The sequence below is a fragment of the Centrocercus urophasianus genome, unplaced genomic scaffold (genome assembly GCF_019232065.1).
Source record: "Centrocercus urophasianus isolate 14NV4802_14NV808 unplaced genomic scaffold, USGS_Curo_1.0 seq_2, whole genome shotgun sequence".
In the NCBI taxonomy this organism is placed as follows: Eukaryota; Metazoa; Chordata; class Aves; order Galliformes; family Phasianidae; genus Centrocercus; species Centrocercus urophasianus.
In genome coordinates, this window is record NW_024884755.1 from 14,644,714 (window position 1) to 14,662,929 (window position 18,216).

The following is an 18,216-nucleotide window of genomic DNA, read 5'->3' on the forward strand; positions in this document are numbered from 1 at the left end:
CAGGAGTGTTTCTGTGAGCACATCCTCTGCCTCTTTGAAGCCCTTGAAACCCCTTTGTAATCTGCCTCTGATAATAATAAGGTACATAATAGGTACAAAGCAGCTAACCTAGCACAGTGTGAGACGAGGGAGTATTTAAAGCACATTAAGAAGAAGCCTAAGGGTGGCATTATGACAGCTCAAACACACTTTTCCATCTTATTTTTCTTGTAGCATGAACACCATCTAGTGGGACATGGGCAGCAAGTGCTGATACACGCAATATAATACAGCTGTCTGTGTGCCTGTGCATGTTTCTATGCTTCTTTTCTTCCATTTCCTTCTCCTTTTGCACCAAAATATTGGAGACTTCAGAAAGACTTGCTTTTGTATGTAATCTTCTATTTCCCAACAGATGGATTTCATACAGTGGGTGGAACTGTCTATCCCCAACTCTGCTATTCAAATGACAGCACACAGAATCACAGAATCACAGAAACACCAAGGTTAGAAAAGACCTACAAGATCATCCAGTCCAACCATTCACCTATTACCAATAGTACTCAGTAAATCATATCCCTCAGCACAAAATCCAAACGTTCTTTGAACACCTCCAGGGTTGGTGACTCCACCACTGCCCTGGGGAGCCCATTCCAGTGCCTAGACACAAAAATCTATGCACAGAAAATCATAGAAGGTGATCTCTCTAACATTTTGTTTTCTCTCCATGTCATTCTAAATGCAGTGGAAACGCTGCAACCCTTATTAGTGGAACTGATCTTTCATAATTTGCCACTGCAGTGTAACTGCTCTTGTCCACTGGATGGTGCATCGCTTGTTTCTGGAGGGCAGCTGGAGGGTATCTTAAAATGTGTTGGAGTCATGCTGACCTTGGCAAGCAGTATGGATCTCTCCATATGTGAAAACAGAGGAGAAATTATATAGACAAAGCAGTTGTTTAGCAACTAAAAAAAATAATACTTACATATAATATCATGTGATGTAAATACACATGATATTAAAAATAGGACGCTGAAAATAGGACGTTTTCTCCCAGACCAGAGACTTCTCAAAGTTCAGGTCTTTCACTACACATGTGATTCTTGCTGGTGTTGGTGGATGTAGTTCTGAAAATCTAGATTCATTTGCAGCTCTTAGAGGATTAGAGACCATGAGACCATGAACCGTTTTTTTTTTTCTTGTAAGCTTTGATTTCTGTACAAGAGAGCTCAGATAGGGCAAGGCAGCAAATCAGTCTGAAATTCACCTTGTTTCCTTCTCTGTATTTTTAGCACTGTGCAGGTTTCTCATTTCCTCCTGAACTCAAAACCAAACAAATCATCTGCACGTTTTACTTCCCATGTTTTTTGCTAAGCATGCGGAGCAGGCCTTGGACAGATCTGTTTTAATAGGCAAATCATTGTTTTTGCCATGCTAAAAACATTACCAGACATGTCAGGACTTCGGTTCTTCTGCAATTCCTGCTGTTTTGGAACTACTTCCCCAGCAAACAATACTGCCAAGATAAATTGTTTGTCAGAGATATATTCAAGTCCTCCAACAGATTACCTAAGAAATGTTGAAAAATAATGCTGCACAAAGCAAATTGTTTCCATGTTTCCTGTCCTTGTAGGAAGGAATGGAGCTTATCTCTGTTACAGATTCCATAGAGACGGCTGCAGTACCTTAACTGATGCACTGTTTAAACTGGGAGAGTTTTGGGATACTTCAGATATCAGAGGAACACATGAAATATGCATGCTCTGTTGTTCCTGCCCTCAGAAATGCAAATACTGACATTCAGATGATTTGGATGAGGACTCCAATGGTTTGGCAAAGCACAGTAAAACTGCTCACAGATTGCATGAGGCAAAAACAATTCAGCAGAATATGTCATTTCCCATAGGCAAGTCTCAAGACAAGTGTTGTTTAGGGTTTAATTATGCATGTTTGTAAAGTGCCAAAGATTTGTCACTTGTGTGGATTGTTGCTTGCCGAGTATTGCTTTGTGTCAATGTTTTCTTTAAATTTGAGCTAAAAATAAAAGCTGTTCTTCATAACACATTCCAATGCAACCTACCTCTGTACTGAGCCATTATCTGCTCTGCTGCAGGTGTGGTGATAACATTGTGACATAATCTATCTTGTGGCTGTTTTTAGCCATTCTATGGCATGATCTGAAATATGAAAGTCACCTTTTTATCTCTCTGGCTCTCTGTCTACCGTAGGTAGTTAACTTTAACACTTGCTCCTTGAGTATTAATTCAAGCAACGATGATGTACAGAAAGAAATTTTTGAAACTCATTGCTGCCTTCTACTTTTTAGCTCCTTCATGTCTACTTTTGATGTCCATTGACAGCAATAAGGCAATACAGTCCAGCCTCAGAAAAGGGAAATTGTACAAATAAGGGAGATTTTTAAGAAGATAAAATGAACATCTAAGACAATACTTTTGCAAGATAGACAGACAGATAATCATTGAGGCAGAGTAAATGCACACACCAGTACCATAGAAGTCTAAATACACGCACTGAGAAGTCTGTAGAGTTAACAGGGAGTCCAAACTAAACGTAAAAAGCATGGAATCTGAGAGCCCTGCCTTTCTTCAAAGCAAGATCAGCTACACCTCAACCCTAAGCCTAACCACGACAGACTGGATCTTAGCTAATGTAGGGAAATGAGACAAAATGCTTGCTGTCAGAGGAATAAAAAAGTCTATTGTGTGGTGAGCCAACAGGCATCAGAAAGTGAGGCTTCCAGAAATGGCACCCACCAAGGTGGCTGAAAGGATGCCTGCTGAGATTCTGCTTCATGGCTTGGATGAAGAGTGCAGCCGAGTCATTTCTCTCCCCTTTGGCTGCAGCTGGCAGTGGGATGAAGCAAAGGACCCACTTAAGCTGGAAGCTGAATGAAACAGAGCCAAAAAACGAAATAGGAACTGAGATCCCAACCAAGGAGCTGGGAGCAGCCTCAGGTTTAAGGCTTGGAGCCTCAGATTGCCCTGGGAAGGAGGAAACCACAGAAGCCACATCCCCTGCACCACACCAGCGGTATGCCTGAAGTTCTCTTTGGTTCCATCCAGCTGTGCAAAATGGGAGCTGAGATCATGTTTATTGGGAAAATAAGGAGAATGACAAGGATAGTAACGGCAATAATAAATGAACAAGTAAATAAACCGAGCAAATGCAACTTTCGATAACGTTAGTAACGGTAATACTAACAGTAACCACTTCACAAATACATCAATAAACAAATGCAACTTGTATGCGTGACCTCAGAGCGCCGGCAGACAGGACGAGCCCTTAAGCAGCTTCGAGGCGGAGTTTGGCGACCGCCGGAACGATCGGCCCAGCTACGAAGCGGCTGCAGCTCCGTTCCGCGCCCCGCGCTGCGCTCCGCTCCGCTGCGCGATGCTGGCGCTGCTGGCGCTGCTGGCGGCCGCGCTGCTGGCGCTGCTCGGGGCGCGGCGAGCGGCTGCTCCCGGTGCCTGGGTCCCGCTGAAGCGCTGGGCCTTGGGAGGTCTTTTGCTTCTCTACGGCGCCTGGAAGCAGCGGGCTGCCTGCGGAGGAGCAGCGGAACCCCGGAGGCCGCGTCTGCTCAGTCCCGACCCCCACGTGAGTGGCCTGATGTGCCCCAGAACGACTCGCTTCCCCGGCACCTCGTCTATCTCTCTGGTGTCCTGTTTCCCCGGCACCTTTTTCTCTGGTACTCCTTCGCCTGGCACCTATCTCCCTGGCGCTCCTTTCCCTAGCATCCTCATCTCCTTGGCATCCCATCTCTATGGCACTCTTTTGGCTGGAGCCCCATCTCCCCAGCACTCTGCCCAAATGCATTCCAACCCCAGGACCCCCATCCCCTGAGAGACCCACTGCATCCCAATGCAGTGCCATCCCCAGGACCCCCATCTCCTCGGATTCCCACTGTGTCCCAGTGCATGCCATCTCCAGGACCTCCATCCTCTGGGTTGCTCATTAATCTAGCATAACCTCTATTCACACTCCCCAGGACTTCTGTGTGTGGGACTCTCATCCCTCAAGGGCACACACCCCTCTGCATCCCCTGCACACCAGCACCTTGCATCCCCCTGCATCAGAAGCTTCCTTTCCCTGCATCCCAATGCTGGGCTTCACTCACTACCCAACCTTGGACCTGCACCCTTTTTCTCCCGTATGCACATCTCTGGGATGGCAACATGGGCATGTCACCTGGTTGTACCTCGCAGGTAGAAGTGGAGTTGTGGATTTCTGTGCCTAAACGTTCTTGAGACTTGAGACGTTAACAGTGCCATTACTTGGTAATCATGGCAGTGAAGTGCTGGGTTTCCTATGGCAAGAAGCCCACCTTGCACGAGTATCATAAAATAATTACGGTCCCTTGTTAAACTTGCTTATCACCTGCTCTATCTCTTCTTCCTGACAAGCAAATGGGCAAAGGAGAAAGGAATAATGCTTTTAAGCTAATGAAAAATGTGGTATTAGATACAGAAAGTGAAAGTAAAGTCCCGTTCCTGAGAAAAAAACACGGAAAACAAAGCATGGCTCTCTTTCTCCCCCTCCAGCCTGAGCCGAGGTCTGTTTCCTTTTCCCTAGGCACTTGATTCAGTTTACTTCACGGGCTTTGCAGAGACCAACAAGAGCTTTGTGATTGCTCGTCTTGCCAAGCGTCCCAATGGCATCTGTGAGATGTGGCTCTTCCTGAGGGTGGATGGAATAGGAGAGTTTGAAGTAAGTGGTGGACATTCAGTGCTTAAGTCCTATTGCTATGCTAGGAACCCAAGTGAAAATTAATCACAGAACCATTAAGATTGGAAAAGATCATAAAGATCATGTAGTCTAACAGTCAACCCATCACCACCATGCATGTGTCTTCACTGATGCTGTGCTGAGAAACAAGTGCAAACTGTTGGTGATAGGTGGGCAGTTGGGCTGGATGGTCCTGGAGGTCTTTTCCAACCTTGGTGGCTCTATGATTCTATGATTAACATTCTAAACCATCAGTGCTGCTACAAGGCAGTTACATGTGTTGCATGATCTTGTCTTCTTGAAACACCCCATTAGAATTCACTTCCAGTGAACACAACAATCACTGGCAGAAAAACACACCTTGAGACCTGTTGTCTTCTCAAATGTCTCATTAAGATAAGTGGCAACAGACATTAAGGAAAGAAAGCTGTTCATTGAACCCCATCAGGCTCCAGAACTGAATGCAGTCAATCCATGCACAGGGAATAGAATGGTGCTCCGTAGATAAATTGCATTTCACTTCACTGAATTCAGTGGATTACTTCTTGTGTGTAATTTTCAGGGCAGGTATCTGATATTCACTGTTTGTTTTTTTTTTCCCCCAGTAAGTGCATTAAATATAACATGTTGTCTAAAAAAATATCTTGGTAAATCTTCTTGGAAGTATTTGAGCATTCAGTCTTTGTGATAATGTGCTGCATGTGGTTAATAAGCAGTGCTGTACAGCTATGGTTGTTTTTTCCCCTTTCTGTAATGAGTGAATGCTATAAAACTGTTGTGGAAGTGCCTCTTTCAACGAGAAAGGAGGGCTTTTAAGGAGTTAGATGTACATCTGCTTCATTCATCCTAACAGGAAAAGAGTATTAATCAAATATTTTACTTGTGGATTTTCTTTTTGTCAGTAGCTGACTCTGTGGTGAAGAAAAAGAAAAGATCTGGCCTAAATCCCTTTGCACCTTACCAATACTTTTACATTCACAAATTTGCTTTGCTAAGTAGCCATGACCAGGGGGCATCCTATTCACAGTAAACCACAGAAGTGAAGATTGATGCGCATTATTAGGTTTCCTAGTACTGTGTAGCTGTGGCTTTATTATTTGCAACTGCAGCCAAGGTATATACCCTACACCCTTTCTTATTGCAGCAGGGATAAGAGTTCCTTCAGGAAGCTGACAACCTTAGGAAATAAGGCATATTTTTCAAAGAGCAGCTGATAAGCTTTGAGAACTTGCACGCACTAAAAATCTAAAGCATGTTTAAAACAAAATCATCTGTTTCATCATAGTCAGCCTAAAAATAACTTTTACCCCCCAAAGCTTCACATTGCCTTGGGTCTAAGCATGAGCTGGGCTGTTACAGTGGTTTTCCTACACACAAGTAATTCAGTTGTATTATCTGAAGCAATAACAAACTGTCTGAAACTCCAATATTTCAGATGCAATTTTTCTTTTCCAGTATGTGGCTACCAAAAAGCAAACAGAGCTGAAAAGCCAATTCAATCCGATGTTACTCCTGCAGAGGGCTGTCACAGTGGGAATTCACCTGTGTTGCACCTCCAGAATTGGGTTAAACAAATGTTTTCCTGAAATGTCTCTTTAGCACCCACAGCACCCAAACATGATGGTGAATGATGAATCTGAAGAGATTTGGAGTGGAGGAGGGCTCACTATTGAATACTTAGAGCTCCAAGCACGCTGGAAAATAAGCTTCAATGGATTCCTCAGGTATTACAACACTGTGGGCTCATACACGTGAAGCCAAGGCTTCTTGAACACTACCTGGAAAACTAATTAACAGGCTTGAACCAAAAGCTACTTGGTACCAATAGCATGCATTGCCTTCTATGCAATGAAAATACAGCTGGTAGGATCAGCATCGGTTCTATTCTCTGCTTCTTCACTGCAATGGAGCATTACTGTCCTTCCTTAGCACACAATGACACCATTCTTCTGCAGTGTCTTCTGTTGATTCCATTTTCAAATACATAAAAAATGTCACCTGCTTAGAAGTTATACAGAATTATGGTGCTTTCTTTTACAGAAAAGGACCCTACCGACAGCAGTGGAGTGAAGAAGAGGGAGAACTTGTACCGGTTAAATTCTCTTTTCAGTAAGAGCAATTCAGTTTGCTTTGGTTTGTATTGTGGGTTTGTGGTTAAAGATTTGGTTCTTCAGTATATCCTTGAGGAAATGAAAGCAAACTGACTGCATAGTGAGAACTTCAGTATTTGTTATTTAGGTAGTCATCGTACCAAAGACTTCTATGTCTGGTGTTTTTGTCTTTGGAGAAACTGCTTTAAAAGGAATTTAGTTCTACAGTCTCAAAATACACTGGTCCTTCTGTTTCTTGGAGAGGGAATGGCTGTTTATGAGGGTAGATAGTGATAGGACAAGGAGGAATGGTCTCAAACTGAGATGGGGGAGGTTTAGGTTGGATATTAGGAGGAAGTTTTTCACACACAGGGTGGTGATGCACTGGCACAGGTTGCCCAAGGAGGCTGTGGATGCCCCATCCCTGCAGGCATTCAAGGCCAGGCTGGATGTGGCTCTGGGCAACCTGGTCTGCTGGTTGGTGACCTGCACACAGCAGGGGGTTGGAACTAGACCCAACCAACAGTTATGGAATGATTTTAGCATGTATTTGGATAAAAGCTTTGCTCATGCAACTAGGAAATAGTATACAAGATAACCACCCCAAATCCACAATCTCTATTTGAAAATATATATTCGTGGCTTTATTTCTCTTATTCCCACAGCTATTGTTTTCACAGGGTCATGTGTCCAAAGTAATTCATGCCATCCTTGTCTTTGCTTTCTTATTCTGCCATTGCTTTCCAGCAGTGCAAATGGTTTATGGACTGTTTGCCTGATTAAAAATGATTTGCTGTCGGAGTAGCACAGCATTTCTGGCATCATTCCACATTTGTACCTCTGAGTAGACTGAATGAGAGAAAGCATCATCCTTTTACTTGAGGCTCTGCCCTTCCAGCTTCCCTTCCTAGGTAATCTGCTGACCCTTGTTAAGCCATTCTGCAGGGTATGGTACCCACTCTCTGTTTCCTTTTGTTTGTTTTCTTAAAAAGTAATAGCATATTAAAAATGGAAAAGATCAGAAATTTTCAAACACCATAACATGCAAAGATCATCCCTGGAGTAGCAAGTGCACAACTTGGCCTAATGCGACCCGCAAGCTGATAACAGCTTTTGCTTTTTCCCTTCTTTTCCTAGTTGGGAGAACTCTACAGAAGTGTTCAGCTTCCGTGATGACAGTCATCCCAGCACATTTGCCCATGCTTTTGCCCAGGAACCATGGACCATCGAGTTCTTCCAAAGGGTCAAAAAGTGAGAGGCAAGAATAATGTCTTCTGGGATTAGTTATAATTACTCTACAGACTGCTGCAAGGGTATGCCTGTGTGTTCTAACACGCATTTAGCAATAGCTGGGAAATCTGAAAGTGTTTGCTGATGTGTAGGATCTGACACAGCTGTGATCTAGATGCTCTGAAACCTTCATTTTTTGGATGTGCATCCATCAGATTGGCACTGTGGTTTCCCTAATAGAAGCCATGTTGATTTTGACGATGTTGATTCGAGCTTTTCTTTCTTCCAGACAAAGGGAACAACATTTCCGACATGAGCAGTGGGGCCAGTCTGTTGGAGAAATTGAAATAAAAAATCATGAGAAAACCAAACTTTCCCTCAAAGGTGTTCGGAGCCACTCTTATGGTAACAACAGCAGAATTTTTCCCCTTGTTCACCTCCAGTAGACTCCAGTAGGGATTAAGTCACTCCGAACCACTCATCCCATCTCCTCACCTCCTTGAAGCCTGGTGCTCCTCCAGGTGACAGCATGCCTCTTTAAGAGAGGCATGGGATGTAATTTCAGTGTAGAGACTTGTGATGGAGAGGATGAGGCCCATTCAGCCTCCTGGCCTGACACACTCAGAACTGTTAATTTAATTTTATCTTTTGAGACATTTTCCTGGTTTTGGTCAAGATAAACCTTTCCTCAGTCTGACTCGACATGTTGCTCTGCTTCTCTTTCAATTATGATGGCCTTGACCCTGCACATACCAGAGGGGTTGAAACTAGATGATCATTATGGCCCTTTTCAACCTGGGCCATTCTATGATTCTATGATACTCCATGGCTGTTCTGGAGCCCAGCACGTACTCATCATGTATCAGTTACTGCAGGACTACTGTATCTGAAATCAATGTCAAGTCAGATACTGTTCCTTCATGTTTTCCAGCCATGGTGTACTTTACATTGGATGATTTTGTTCTGTTTTGCAGGTGTCCGGAACTGGTCTGAGATCTACCGTTATGTCATGATTTTGGCACGTTTTGAGGTAGATATGAGCATGCCAATATGCTCCTTAACCATGGCACTACTGATGTTTCTGAATTTATCAGTTACACTTAAATATCCAGACATAACATGTTGGGAGCATGCACAGTGTGCTATCAGAAGTGCTAAATGTTGCCATCGTTAGCACATGTCATCGTTGGGTGCAGATCTCAAAAAGCTGAGCCATGTGTTTGAAAATTAATACATATTTTTTTCTACACTGGCTTAACTAAAATTGTTTTGATAACTTGAAACTGTTTGTTTTGGCTTTTTAAGATAAAATTAGACAGCTTTACTGGACAGATTTTCTCCTGCTGCAGATACCCAAGAGCTCGGAGGAGGTGATGCAATGCTGATTCACAGCCTGAGATATTTGAAGGCATCTTAAGCCTTCATGACAGCAGTCAGCAAATATTTCTGTCCATGCTCAGCTCTAATTCCCTGCTTTGCTATAGTGGTTGTGCTGGAGGAGTGGCTGCTGAGAGCACAGCCTGGGGAAATTCTGAACCCTGGCATTCCAGGCTGGCATGCAACCTGAGCAGATTGCTTCTGAAAAGGCATAAAGATGTCTGTTATATTCAGCATTACATGAGTTGAGACTGAAAGCAGAATAAAAATTGTTGCCCAGACACATGCAGGCCAGCAGAAAAACACACCTTGGAAATTCCCACATATGTGCAGATCCAGTTGCTGCTGGGATCTAACTTAAGCATGTGTACCTTTTAATAAGATTGTGGTTTTGCACTGTGATGTGCATAATCAGTCAGTAACCTCTCCCTTTTCTTCAGTTATTCAGGACTCAAAATAACTGCTGTTCTTCCCCTCCTAATTAAAAGCCATCTAACTGTTTATTAAGAAACAATTAAAGTTAATCACTGATTGAAATTTGGAGTCCTCACATCTCGATGTCTGTACATTTAAAAAACTGCAGCATGGGCTTTCATTTACCTCCAAGCAGCCCAAGTGGAGCATGAAGAGATTCAGACTCAAGAATGGAATAGAAATGAATAAAAACATGAGAATCTAGTTCCTCCTTATTTAATATTTTTCCTGTACGCTGCTTTAAAGCATGGAATAATATAGGTTAAAAGAGATATCTTGTCAAAGAAGGGCCAACTGTGAGAGGTGGCTCTGCAGTTCTGAACACAGCAAGCTGAGGTTTCTGCAGTTGTTGTTTCCCGTCTTCTCTTATATCTGCTTTCTGTGGACTTTCAGTTGTCCTTAATGTCCTTAATTTGCGCTCAGTTAGTTTATATTCCTGGATTTTCATTTGCAGCTACACTTACAGAGAAAATTGACTGAGAAGAATTAGAAGTAATAAGTAATAGTGTGCTGCATAACCTGACTTGAATCCAATGTCTTCTAGGTCTTCTTGGTCAAATCAGCATACAACTCATGTCAATCAGACTGCTTTTCTTTTATTCCTTTCTTTCAGGATGGGACTGCAGCACATTTAACAGTTATAAACATGCCTGCTACCACAACGAAGTGAGTAAACCAGGAAGTTTGCCTGATGAAAACACACATCTCTAAAGTGACAGAAGTTGCTCAGCAAGACAGCTGTGTGCACATTCTTGCTTTGAACCCACCTAGCCAGATTTCCATCCACACCCTCTTTTTCATGCTCTCCACTCCCTCAGCCCAATTTTCCAGCTGCAATTAGTTATAAGGACAGCTTTTACCTCCAATTGCTTCCTTTCCTTTCAATTACTTTTGGGCTGCTGCAGCTGTCTTTCTTACTGTCTAGAGGACTTAGAGGTAGAAATTGAGCACTTGCTCACTACTGTTGAGCCTAATGTTATGCTTCTGAATGGTGGGGAGCTTCGATCCTCTCATTTCTGACTCCAGCTCTGTGACCAAGTGTGACCAAATGACCTGCTTTTCATTCTTGCAATCCTCATCTTCTTTCCTACTTCCATGGCCTCCCCTGTTCAACATTTGCAAGATCCCACAATACAACCATTTTTATGCTGCTGGCCAGGAATGGAGGCTATACTCAAAGCTGAGCTCCCCTGGAAGGTCAGCATGTTGATTCATTTGAGCTTTAGCTGAACTTTTTTTCTGCTCCATTTCTTTCCTCTTCAGCCTCACTGTAGGTTATGTCTTTTTTCCTGATGGGAAGAAGGCTGGGATTGAGTGGTCCAATGCCTCGCTGGCTGAAATGGCAGATGATGGTGTAATCAAGGATGAGTACAGAGTCAGTTTTACTGCTGGTAAGTGACACATATATTTGAAAATATGCCTTGATCAAAGTTCCTTCTCAATTTACAAAGCAAAGAGGAAAACTACTGCTCTTTGGAAAAGCATAAGAAAAAATCTATATGCAAAAATAGTAGATCTTGTGAATTTTTGAGATTAAACACAATTGGAGTCTGGAAACATTCTTCCTTTCTTGCATTTATGAAAGGTGGCAAGCACTTTGATGTTTCTGCAAGGCTGGACAAGCAAGCTTGCCCTGTGGTGTACAACGGCCTGACTGGAAGAGGTGTTTTCCATGAGTGCATTGCAGATTTCCAACTGGATGGGTTAACACAAGGCTGGGGCTTGGCTGAATTTTATTACAGGTAAAATAATTACAGAACTTTTTTTTTGCAAGCAGGAAGAGGTAAAGAATTCCTATTTTCCCATATTGTCCCACGTAGCTACAGCTCCGCAGATAATGGATTTTCTGTTTGGCACAAGGAACTGTTCTTTGTTTAATGCTTGATGTGTTTATTAATTTTACAATTACATGTTATTTGAAAAAGAACGATTGCACAAGCACTTTGTGCATGCAAACAAACCATAGACACTTGTTCAACTGCTTGCTTTATAGCTTTATATAGGTTTTTATATAGGTCTCCATATAGGTTAATGAGTCCTTGGATGTTTTACGAAGAGCAACGTTAGGCACATCCCAAATAGAATGAATCCTCTATCTCAAAGAGCAGGCTGACCATTTACAAGGCAAAATGTGTTGACACAAAAAACTGTCAGCACAGAGCAGATAAATGTTTAGAAAATCAATATAGCAATGCCTTTTATAGGGGAAAGGATTATATCAACAAAATCTGTGTTTCTTGGTGAATTGCTGTTTCTCCTGCCACATGATTACAGCAATTTTTTACTGCAGCCTTTTCCCTTTTGAATCTTTTCTCTCATAAAAAAAAAAGGCAAGTTTGCTTGTTTTCATTTAGATTGCTTTTTAAAATAAACACTGATTCTTGGCTGTCAGAGGAGATGCCGTAGATGACACTCAGAAAATTGAGTGCTCAGCTTCATCTGATAGCCAGACACTTCTAAAGAACATAAAACAGGGCACTACACCCCCAAGAGGCACACTGCTTGAACTTGTAAGCTGTGGCTTGTAGCTGCTGCCAGGTAGCTGCTCCACTCCATCCATGAGCCACCTGGGAGAGTTTTAGGCAGTCTACATATGGCAGTGCTGACAAAATCCATATAGGCTCCTCTTTTGTGTCTACTTCCAAGTGAAAATCATGTCAGAAATTAAAAGATGGCAATCTGGTTCTTCCCTCTCAGCATTCAGCATCCTTGCTTTTCTTGCAGGGATGAAGCCGCCCAGAGGGTTCCCAATTTGCAGCTTGGTTCCAACACTGAAGGCCCAGACCTTTCCTCCCTGCACCTTGTGAGCAATGGCTCTCTTCTGTGAGCACCTGCAGGCTTGTCCTAATGGTGTTAGCAGGCAGCAGCTTTCCAGAAATGTTATTTCCAGCAAAATGCACAATTCTGAGACACGCTGTCACAGGGTGTTCTGGAGGTCAGTGATATAAAGGGATTTGCAGAGAAATGAGGAACATTTTCAGTGTTGCTAACCTTGGTGCCTGGAGGTGATGGAGAAGAAATCTCTGCATGGCTGATTGAAAAGCTCAGGCTTTTGGTATTTTTCCTGACTTGTCATTTGCTCTGCAGTGTGAACAGCAGGGCACAGGGCAGCATGGATCTCTGACCCACATAGCAGTTCCTCTGCTCTTTCAGCTTTGTTTTTGAAATAAAAGCTCTGTCTGTCTGAACTCTGGTTGGTGTAGTCATTAAAGCATGGGCATAAGCTACTACAGGAAACTACACTGTTTGATAGTCTTTAACTGTATGAGAAGTCAAACTGGAAGAAATAGGAAGAAACACATCTGAATGGGCTGTCCTCTAGGAATAGCATTTATTTATAGGCTAATTAAATATGTGACACATTTTTTGATTCTGTGTAGGGAATGCAGAGTCTGGTAGTTCAGTTTCAATGATAATCTGAATATCTCATCATTCACTTGAACTCAGATGCCATATTCATCACAGAATGCAGGATACTCACTGATAGTTGCTGGTCCATGTAACCTACAGTCCATTCTCTGCCTAGTTATATCTTGCCATTATGTACTGCAAATTAAGCATACTTAAAATATGTCAAGACAGAAAAGAGTCATGTGGAAGATTATGTATAAAAATCATATATATGTATACACATGTTCCATGCATATTCATAATTCCTGCTTACTTCAATAAGGAAAGAGACTTTAAAGAAGATGTTCTCCTTTTTGAGGAAGTTCTTGCACTTATTACTACAGCGATGTTATCTGCAGAAGAGAAATCCAGTGCTTAAATATAAAATTGTCAAGCTGTGGCAATGATTTCTTATTCAAATTTGCCTAATTGGAGTTGAGGCACATATGACTGTTGTCAATTATTCAGCCCTCCCAGTCAGCAGTTTCTCAGGGCTGTGGTTCCATACTGGTGGAACTGGTGTTTGTGAACTGGACTCCACAAATTTGCCCCTCCTTGCACCCCGGGCCATTGGCTGTGTGCACGAGGCAGCACTGTGACTGCATCTCTTTTGAGACTGCCATTGATTCAGAGCTTTGGATTCTGGCTGCTCTTTTATAAATACATCTCTAGTTACAGTGGTATTGAGAAACACATTCTTGGGAGTCAAGCACAAATTTAAAGGTGTCTTAAATCTGCCTGTGCTCGGGAAGTCTCAGTGCACTGAAACAGGGAGCTTCTAAATTATTCGAGACAGTGGTACTTTGACAGAAGCAAAGGCTCTATGCCTCTTTTTACACATAAGAAATCAGTCAAATGGGTAATTTTAGGAAGGTTAGAAAAAACATCAATGTTGTACATCACAATCTGTTCCTACTAAGTATGTGGATTGTTTTTGCTATGATCTCAGGAACATCTGCTACTTCTTTCTGTGGAGTTTTTGTCACCTCTCACTTTTCTTTTCCTTTTTCTTAAGATTTAAATATAAAAATTTAGAAGAAGAAATATAGGTATGTAAGCAAGCAAAGACTTCTGAGGCATGCACTTCAGCCGGAGAATGTAGATAATGAGAAAAGCTGTTAATTGTTACTCCAGATTGATATTTGAAGACATTTCTATACAAATATTCCCTGCCCAAGTCAAGACCTAAAAATCCTTCCAATCGAGCAAGGAATTTGTCTGGCTGTTTCTAGCTTGCTGTAACAGAGCTACAGCTATAGCTATGAATGCTGTGGGGCAAATGGCAGCTATGTGCCCCAGAACATAATCTCTGAAGTTCTGTGTTCCTACAGTGAGGAGGTAGAAGAGATTGATGCAGCCTTCATTCCTCCCCTTCCACATGTTTTACTTGTTTCTTTTGGTTCCAGTGGATGGAGAATTAGAGTACTCCTGAGTTCAGTTTAGAAAAGTTCAAGTAGGGTACAGAAAATGATTAATAAAGTTTGGAGCTGGCAGGTTTATTTGCCAGGTGATGAACTACTGGTAAGGTATTTCAGCTTGAAGGACTGAAAAAATGGCTCTTGGGGGTTTTCTCTATGGATTTTAAATTAGTTTATAGTGAGCTTGTGTCCAGGACACATGGAAGAACTTATTTAATTTAAAATAAATCTACCAAGCCCCACGCTTTGACCATATGAAGTGGTCCTTCTCTTGCGGCTCCTTTCTCAGTGGAAAAATCCACCTTGGGAAATGCTTCTGCAGCCCAAAAGCATTAATTTTGAGCAAAAAAAAAAGCAGTAAATGGAGGAAAATCCTGGCCAGAAGTGAAATGTAGCATACAATCTGCTCTCGTCCGGCACAAACTGGGGCAGCTGGAGCCTGGGCAGGATGAGTTGCTCTCCAGCATCCCTGCTTTACACATCTGGGAGGAACCAAGCACCTGTAATTCCTGCTGCTGTCAATGGGCCAGTGCCTGATACGGCAAAATGCTTGCACAGAATGCTTGCACGTCCCAATGGAGCTCACGTGCATGTTAAATTTCAAGATTCAGGCAGTGGTAACGAGGTCATTTAGAGGCTGTCAGCCTCCAAACTAAGCATTTCCCATCAATCTGGCCTTGGCTACTGATGTCTACCACAGTAAATATTTTACTAGGCTTATTTATTTCCCTTCCTTTTTGCAGTCTTTCATGTATGCTTATGTATAAAGGTCCTTTGCTGTGACGCTGTATTTCAATGACAAAAAGAAGGGGAAAAAAAAGAAAGAAAGAAAAAAAGCCCTTTTTCTGTTTGGATTTATGGCTTAGCTTTATAGTTATTGAAGCAAAGTGACTGATTAACTAAAGCCCAGGGAGTTCCACAATCTATCAAAAAAAAAAAAAAAAAAAAAAAAAAAAGAAAGAAAAGCCTGCTATGGCTGCATTATCTCTGCAAAGCAACCAATTATTTCAAAAGTAGACTTTTCCCTCCATGAAAACAAGCCAAGTGACTCAAAGACATACCAGACGTAGTGGCTGATAACCACCCACTCCCTTCTCGTATTTACTGGAACCCAACTGCCTCTTACTCCCTCTTGTTTACCATAAAAAGCCACATTAGTCTTATTCCATCCAAAATTGCTCTTCCCTAAACTGTGTCATTTTATACTGCTGTTGCTCTCCTAACATTCTTATACTAAGAGCTCAGGTGTCTGAAGCAGGGCCCATGAAGGGATCCCTCCTAAGGGGTTTTGGGGTCTCCACCAGCATTTGGAGCTGTTTTCCTTTCCTGGTTGAGGTTGTAATTAGTTGCAGCATTGATTTTTGCTTTTATTCAGCACAAAAACCTTACCAAAAACACAGTGCAAGTGAAGTTCATTCTAATCTGGCCATAAAATTTTACGAGGGATGTAAATCAAAGAGAGGAGTGGCAGCTAATGCTCTGGAACAGTTGAGCCCTGTTCAAGCCTCCTCAATAGAGTTAAATCCCTCCAGGAGCAATTAGCCTAACAAGCTGTTTGGTCCACTTATAAATAACGTCATCGATGGAGACGTCTGGAGGTGTCTGCTCTGTGTACCAGACTTTCCAAATATGCTGAGCAGTGAAGGGCTTTTTTTTTCCCTTAAACTGCAGTGAGGGGTGGAGATGCTTATCTGACATGTCCCAGCAGCTTCCCTCACATATTTATAATGTTTTCCAGGAAAGATATGGAGTGGACAGTAGGAGTGCCATGCTCATCTGGAGCGTCCTCTTGCATTGCCTGTGGGACAGCAGTGCTGACCCCAGCAAGGTGAAGATTTCATCTGCATGTGACCAAGTGACTTAAGTTCCTGCATTCCAGGGCATATCTGGCATGTCCATGCTCTATCACCTTAGCTAACTCTATGTCCTCATTTTCCCTCCTGCTTGAGAGCTGACCTCGGTTTTACCCTTAGGCCCTTTGGCCTGAAAGCTTCATTTTCTTCTTTCCGTTTTCCTTTATTGTCATCTGATTGTCTTTTCTTTTTGTAAAATACATCATAAGTTTATAGCTTTTGCGTTTTCATGACTATGGAGGAACTTTCTGTAGCACGTAGAGATCTCACTCCATAAAACTGGCTTTTAAATGCAAATTGGAAATTTTCAAATGCATATTTCAAATGCAATATCTGCCCGTATCCCTGTAGAGTTTGGCTCCTCAAAACACGGCTGAAAAGGGATCTTTGTCAACCTCTGCCAAAGCACTAGTGAAAAAGCGCCCACACAAGGAGAAAACATTGGCATTGGATATTTCAATTCATTTTAAGGCTGTGCCACTCAACTTAAAAGTCAAATTCTTTATTATTTCTCAAAGTCTTCACGCTGTCTTTTTTTAGCCTTTTTTATAGGCTGACGTAAACTCAGCCATCCAAGCCATAACCTAAGAAATGTTAGTAAATTAACAAAATTATAACGTTTAATTATGCACAAAGGATGGAAGCCTTTGATCTCCTTCTGCTTGCACCTTGAAAGGAAAGGCACATCTAAATAGGACTCTACTGTTGCTGAAGCAAGGAGATAATGTATTCATATTTTCTGCACTCAGTGCATATTAACACACTTCAGATTTGTTGTTGCTGGTTTTGTTTGTTTAACATGGATGACTTGAAGTGCACAGACAGTTCTCTTCATTTAAGATCTGCTGCATTCAAAGAATTAGCCATTAGGTCTTTGCTGCTAGTTCTGTGAAACATTTTCCTTGGGAAACGTAATTTTTCCTTCTGCAAAATGGCCCCAATTATGAGCACTTGACATGCTGTGATTAATTTCCTAAACCTTCCTTTGGGATGAAGCATGAGAAATTCCTCCAAGTGGATAATATGTTGATAAGGAATTAAAATAAAAACTAATTAGGGGCCCTGAAATTGTAGGAATGTTTAATTATGTTCTGCAGTGATGAGGAGTAGGAAAAGCCCTGAAGTCACATAGTGTGCTGTGCTGCTGGCTGTCTTTACCAAAGCATCCAGATCTCAATGTTTCCTTTCCCAGTCTTGTTTCTGCTGTTATTCTAAGGCATGTAGGCTTCTACCACATGTTTATAAGCTGATAAAACCATAATGCCAGGAATGTTTTCCTTCCTCTATTAGATTAAAAAAAATGAGTGACTTTTCAGATACAGCCGTGTTTACCACGCTCTCCTCACCAAAACAACAGCTGTAAATAGATGGTGTTAACTCACGGAGAGGTGAGGAAATCAGAGTTGCTTGGCACAAGGGCAGATGTGAGATACATGTGTGCATCCCAGTCCTGATGAGAAACGTTTGGCTTTCCTGATGGTGTGCTCCTTAGGGGAAAAATGCCTAATAACTACAGACAAAATCCATTTGCATGACAAATTACTCCAGCATTCATGCAGAGGTGGGCTAATTGTATGTGTCAGGCAGCCTTGTGACTACATGGGGTTTGGCTCGCATGAAGACAAAACAGCCACACAAAGCCTGTTTCATAATGAAGATGGA

The 18,216-nt window shown here is 42.2% G+C and overlaps 1 protein-coding gene across 1 annotated transcript; it reads left to right on the top strand.

Moving 5' to 3' along the window:
* Positions 1-3,032: 3,032 nt before the first annotated feature.
* On the top strand, positions 3,033-13,081 carry LOC122161958. The gene is made up of 12 exons (XM_042821763.1): positions 3,033-3,146; positions 3,259-3,594; positions 4,570-4,704; positions 6,322-6,446; positions 6,763-6,831; positions 7,950-8,063; positions 8,332-8,447; positions 9,017-9,072; positions 10,507-10,559; positions 11,157-11,284; positions 11,479-11,635; positions 12,618-13,081. The coding sequence occupies exons 1-12, from the start codon at positions 3,033-3,035 to the stop codon at positions 12,718-12,720; spliced, it is 1,506 nt and encodes a 501-aa protein (XP_042677697.1). The 3' UTR covers positions 12,721-13,081.
* The last annotated feature ends 5,135 nt before the right edge of the window (positions 13,082-18,216 follow it).

What these genes read in the sequence shown, in the direction of transcription:
- LOC122161958 (XM_042821763.1), top strand. Translation starts at nt 3,033, where the DNA reads ATGCCTGAAGTTCTCTTTGGTTCCATCCAGCTGTGCAAAATGGGAGCT. An exon ending in AGCTTCAATGGATTCCTCAG is followed by an intron (nt 6,447 to 6,762) that starts GTATTACAACAC and finishes TTTCTTTTACAG; the next exon opens with AAAAGGACCCTACCGACAGC. An exon ending in CAGAGTCAGTTTTACTGCTG is followed by an intron (nt 11,285 to 11,478) that starts GTAAGTGACACA and finishes CATTTATGAAAG; the next exon opens with GTGGCAAGCACTTTGATGTT.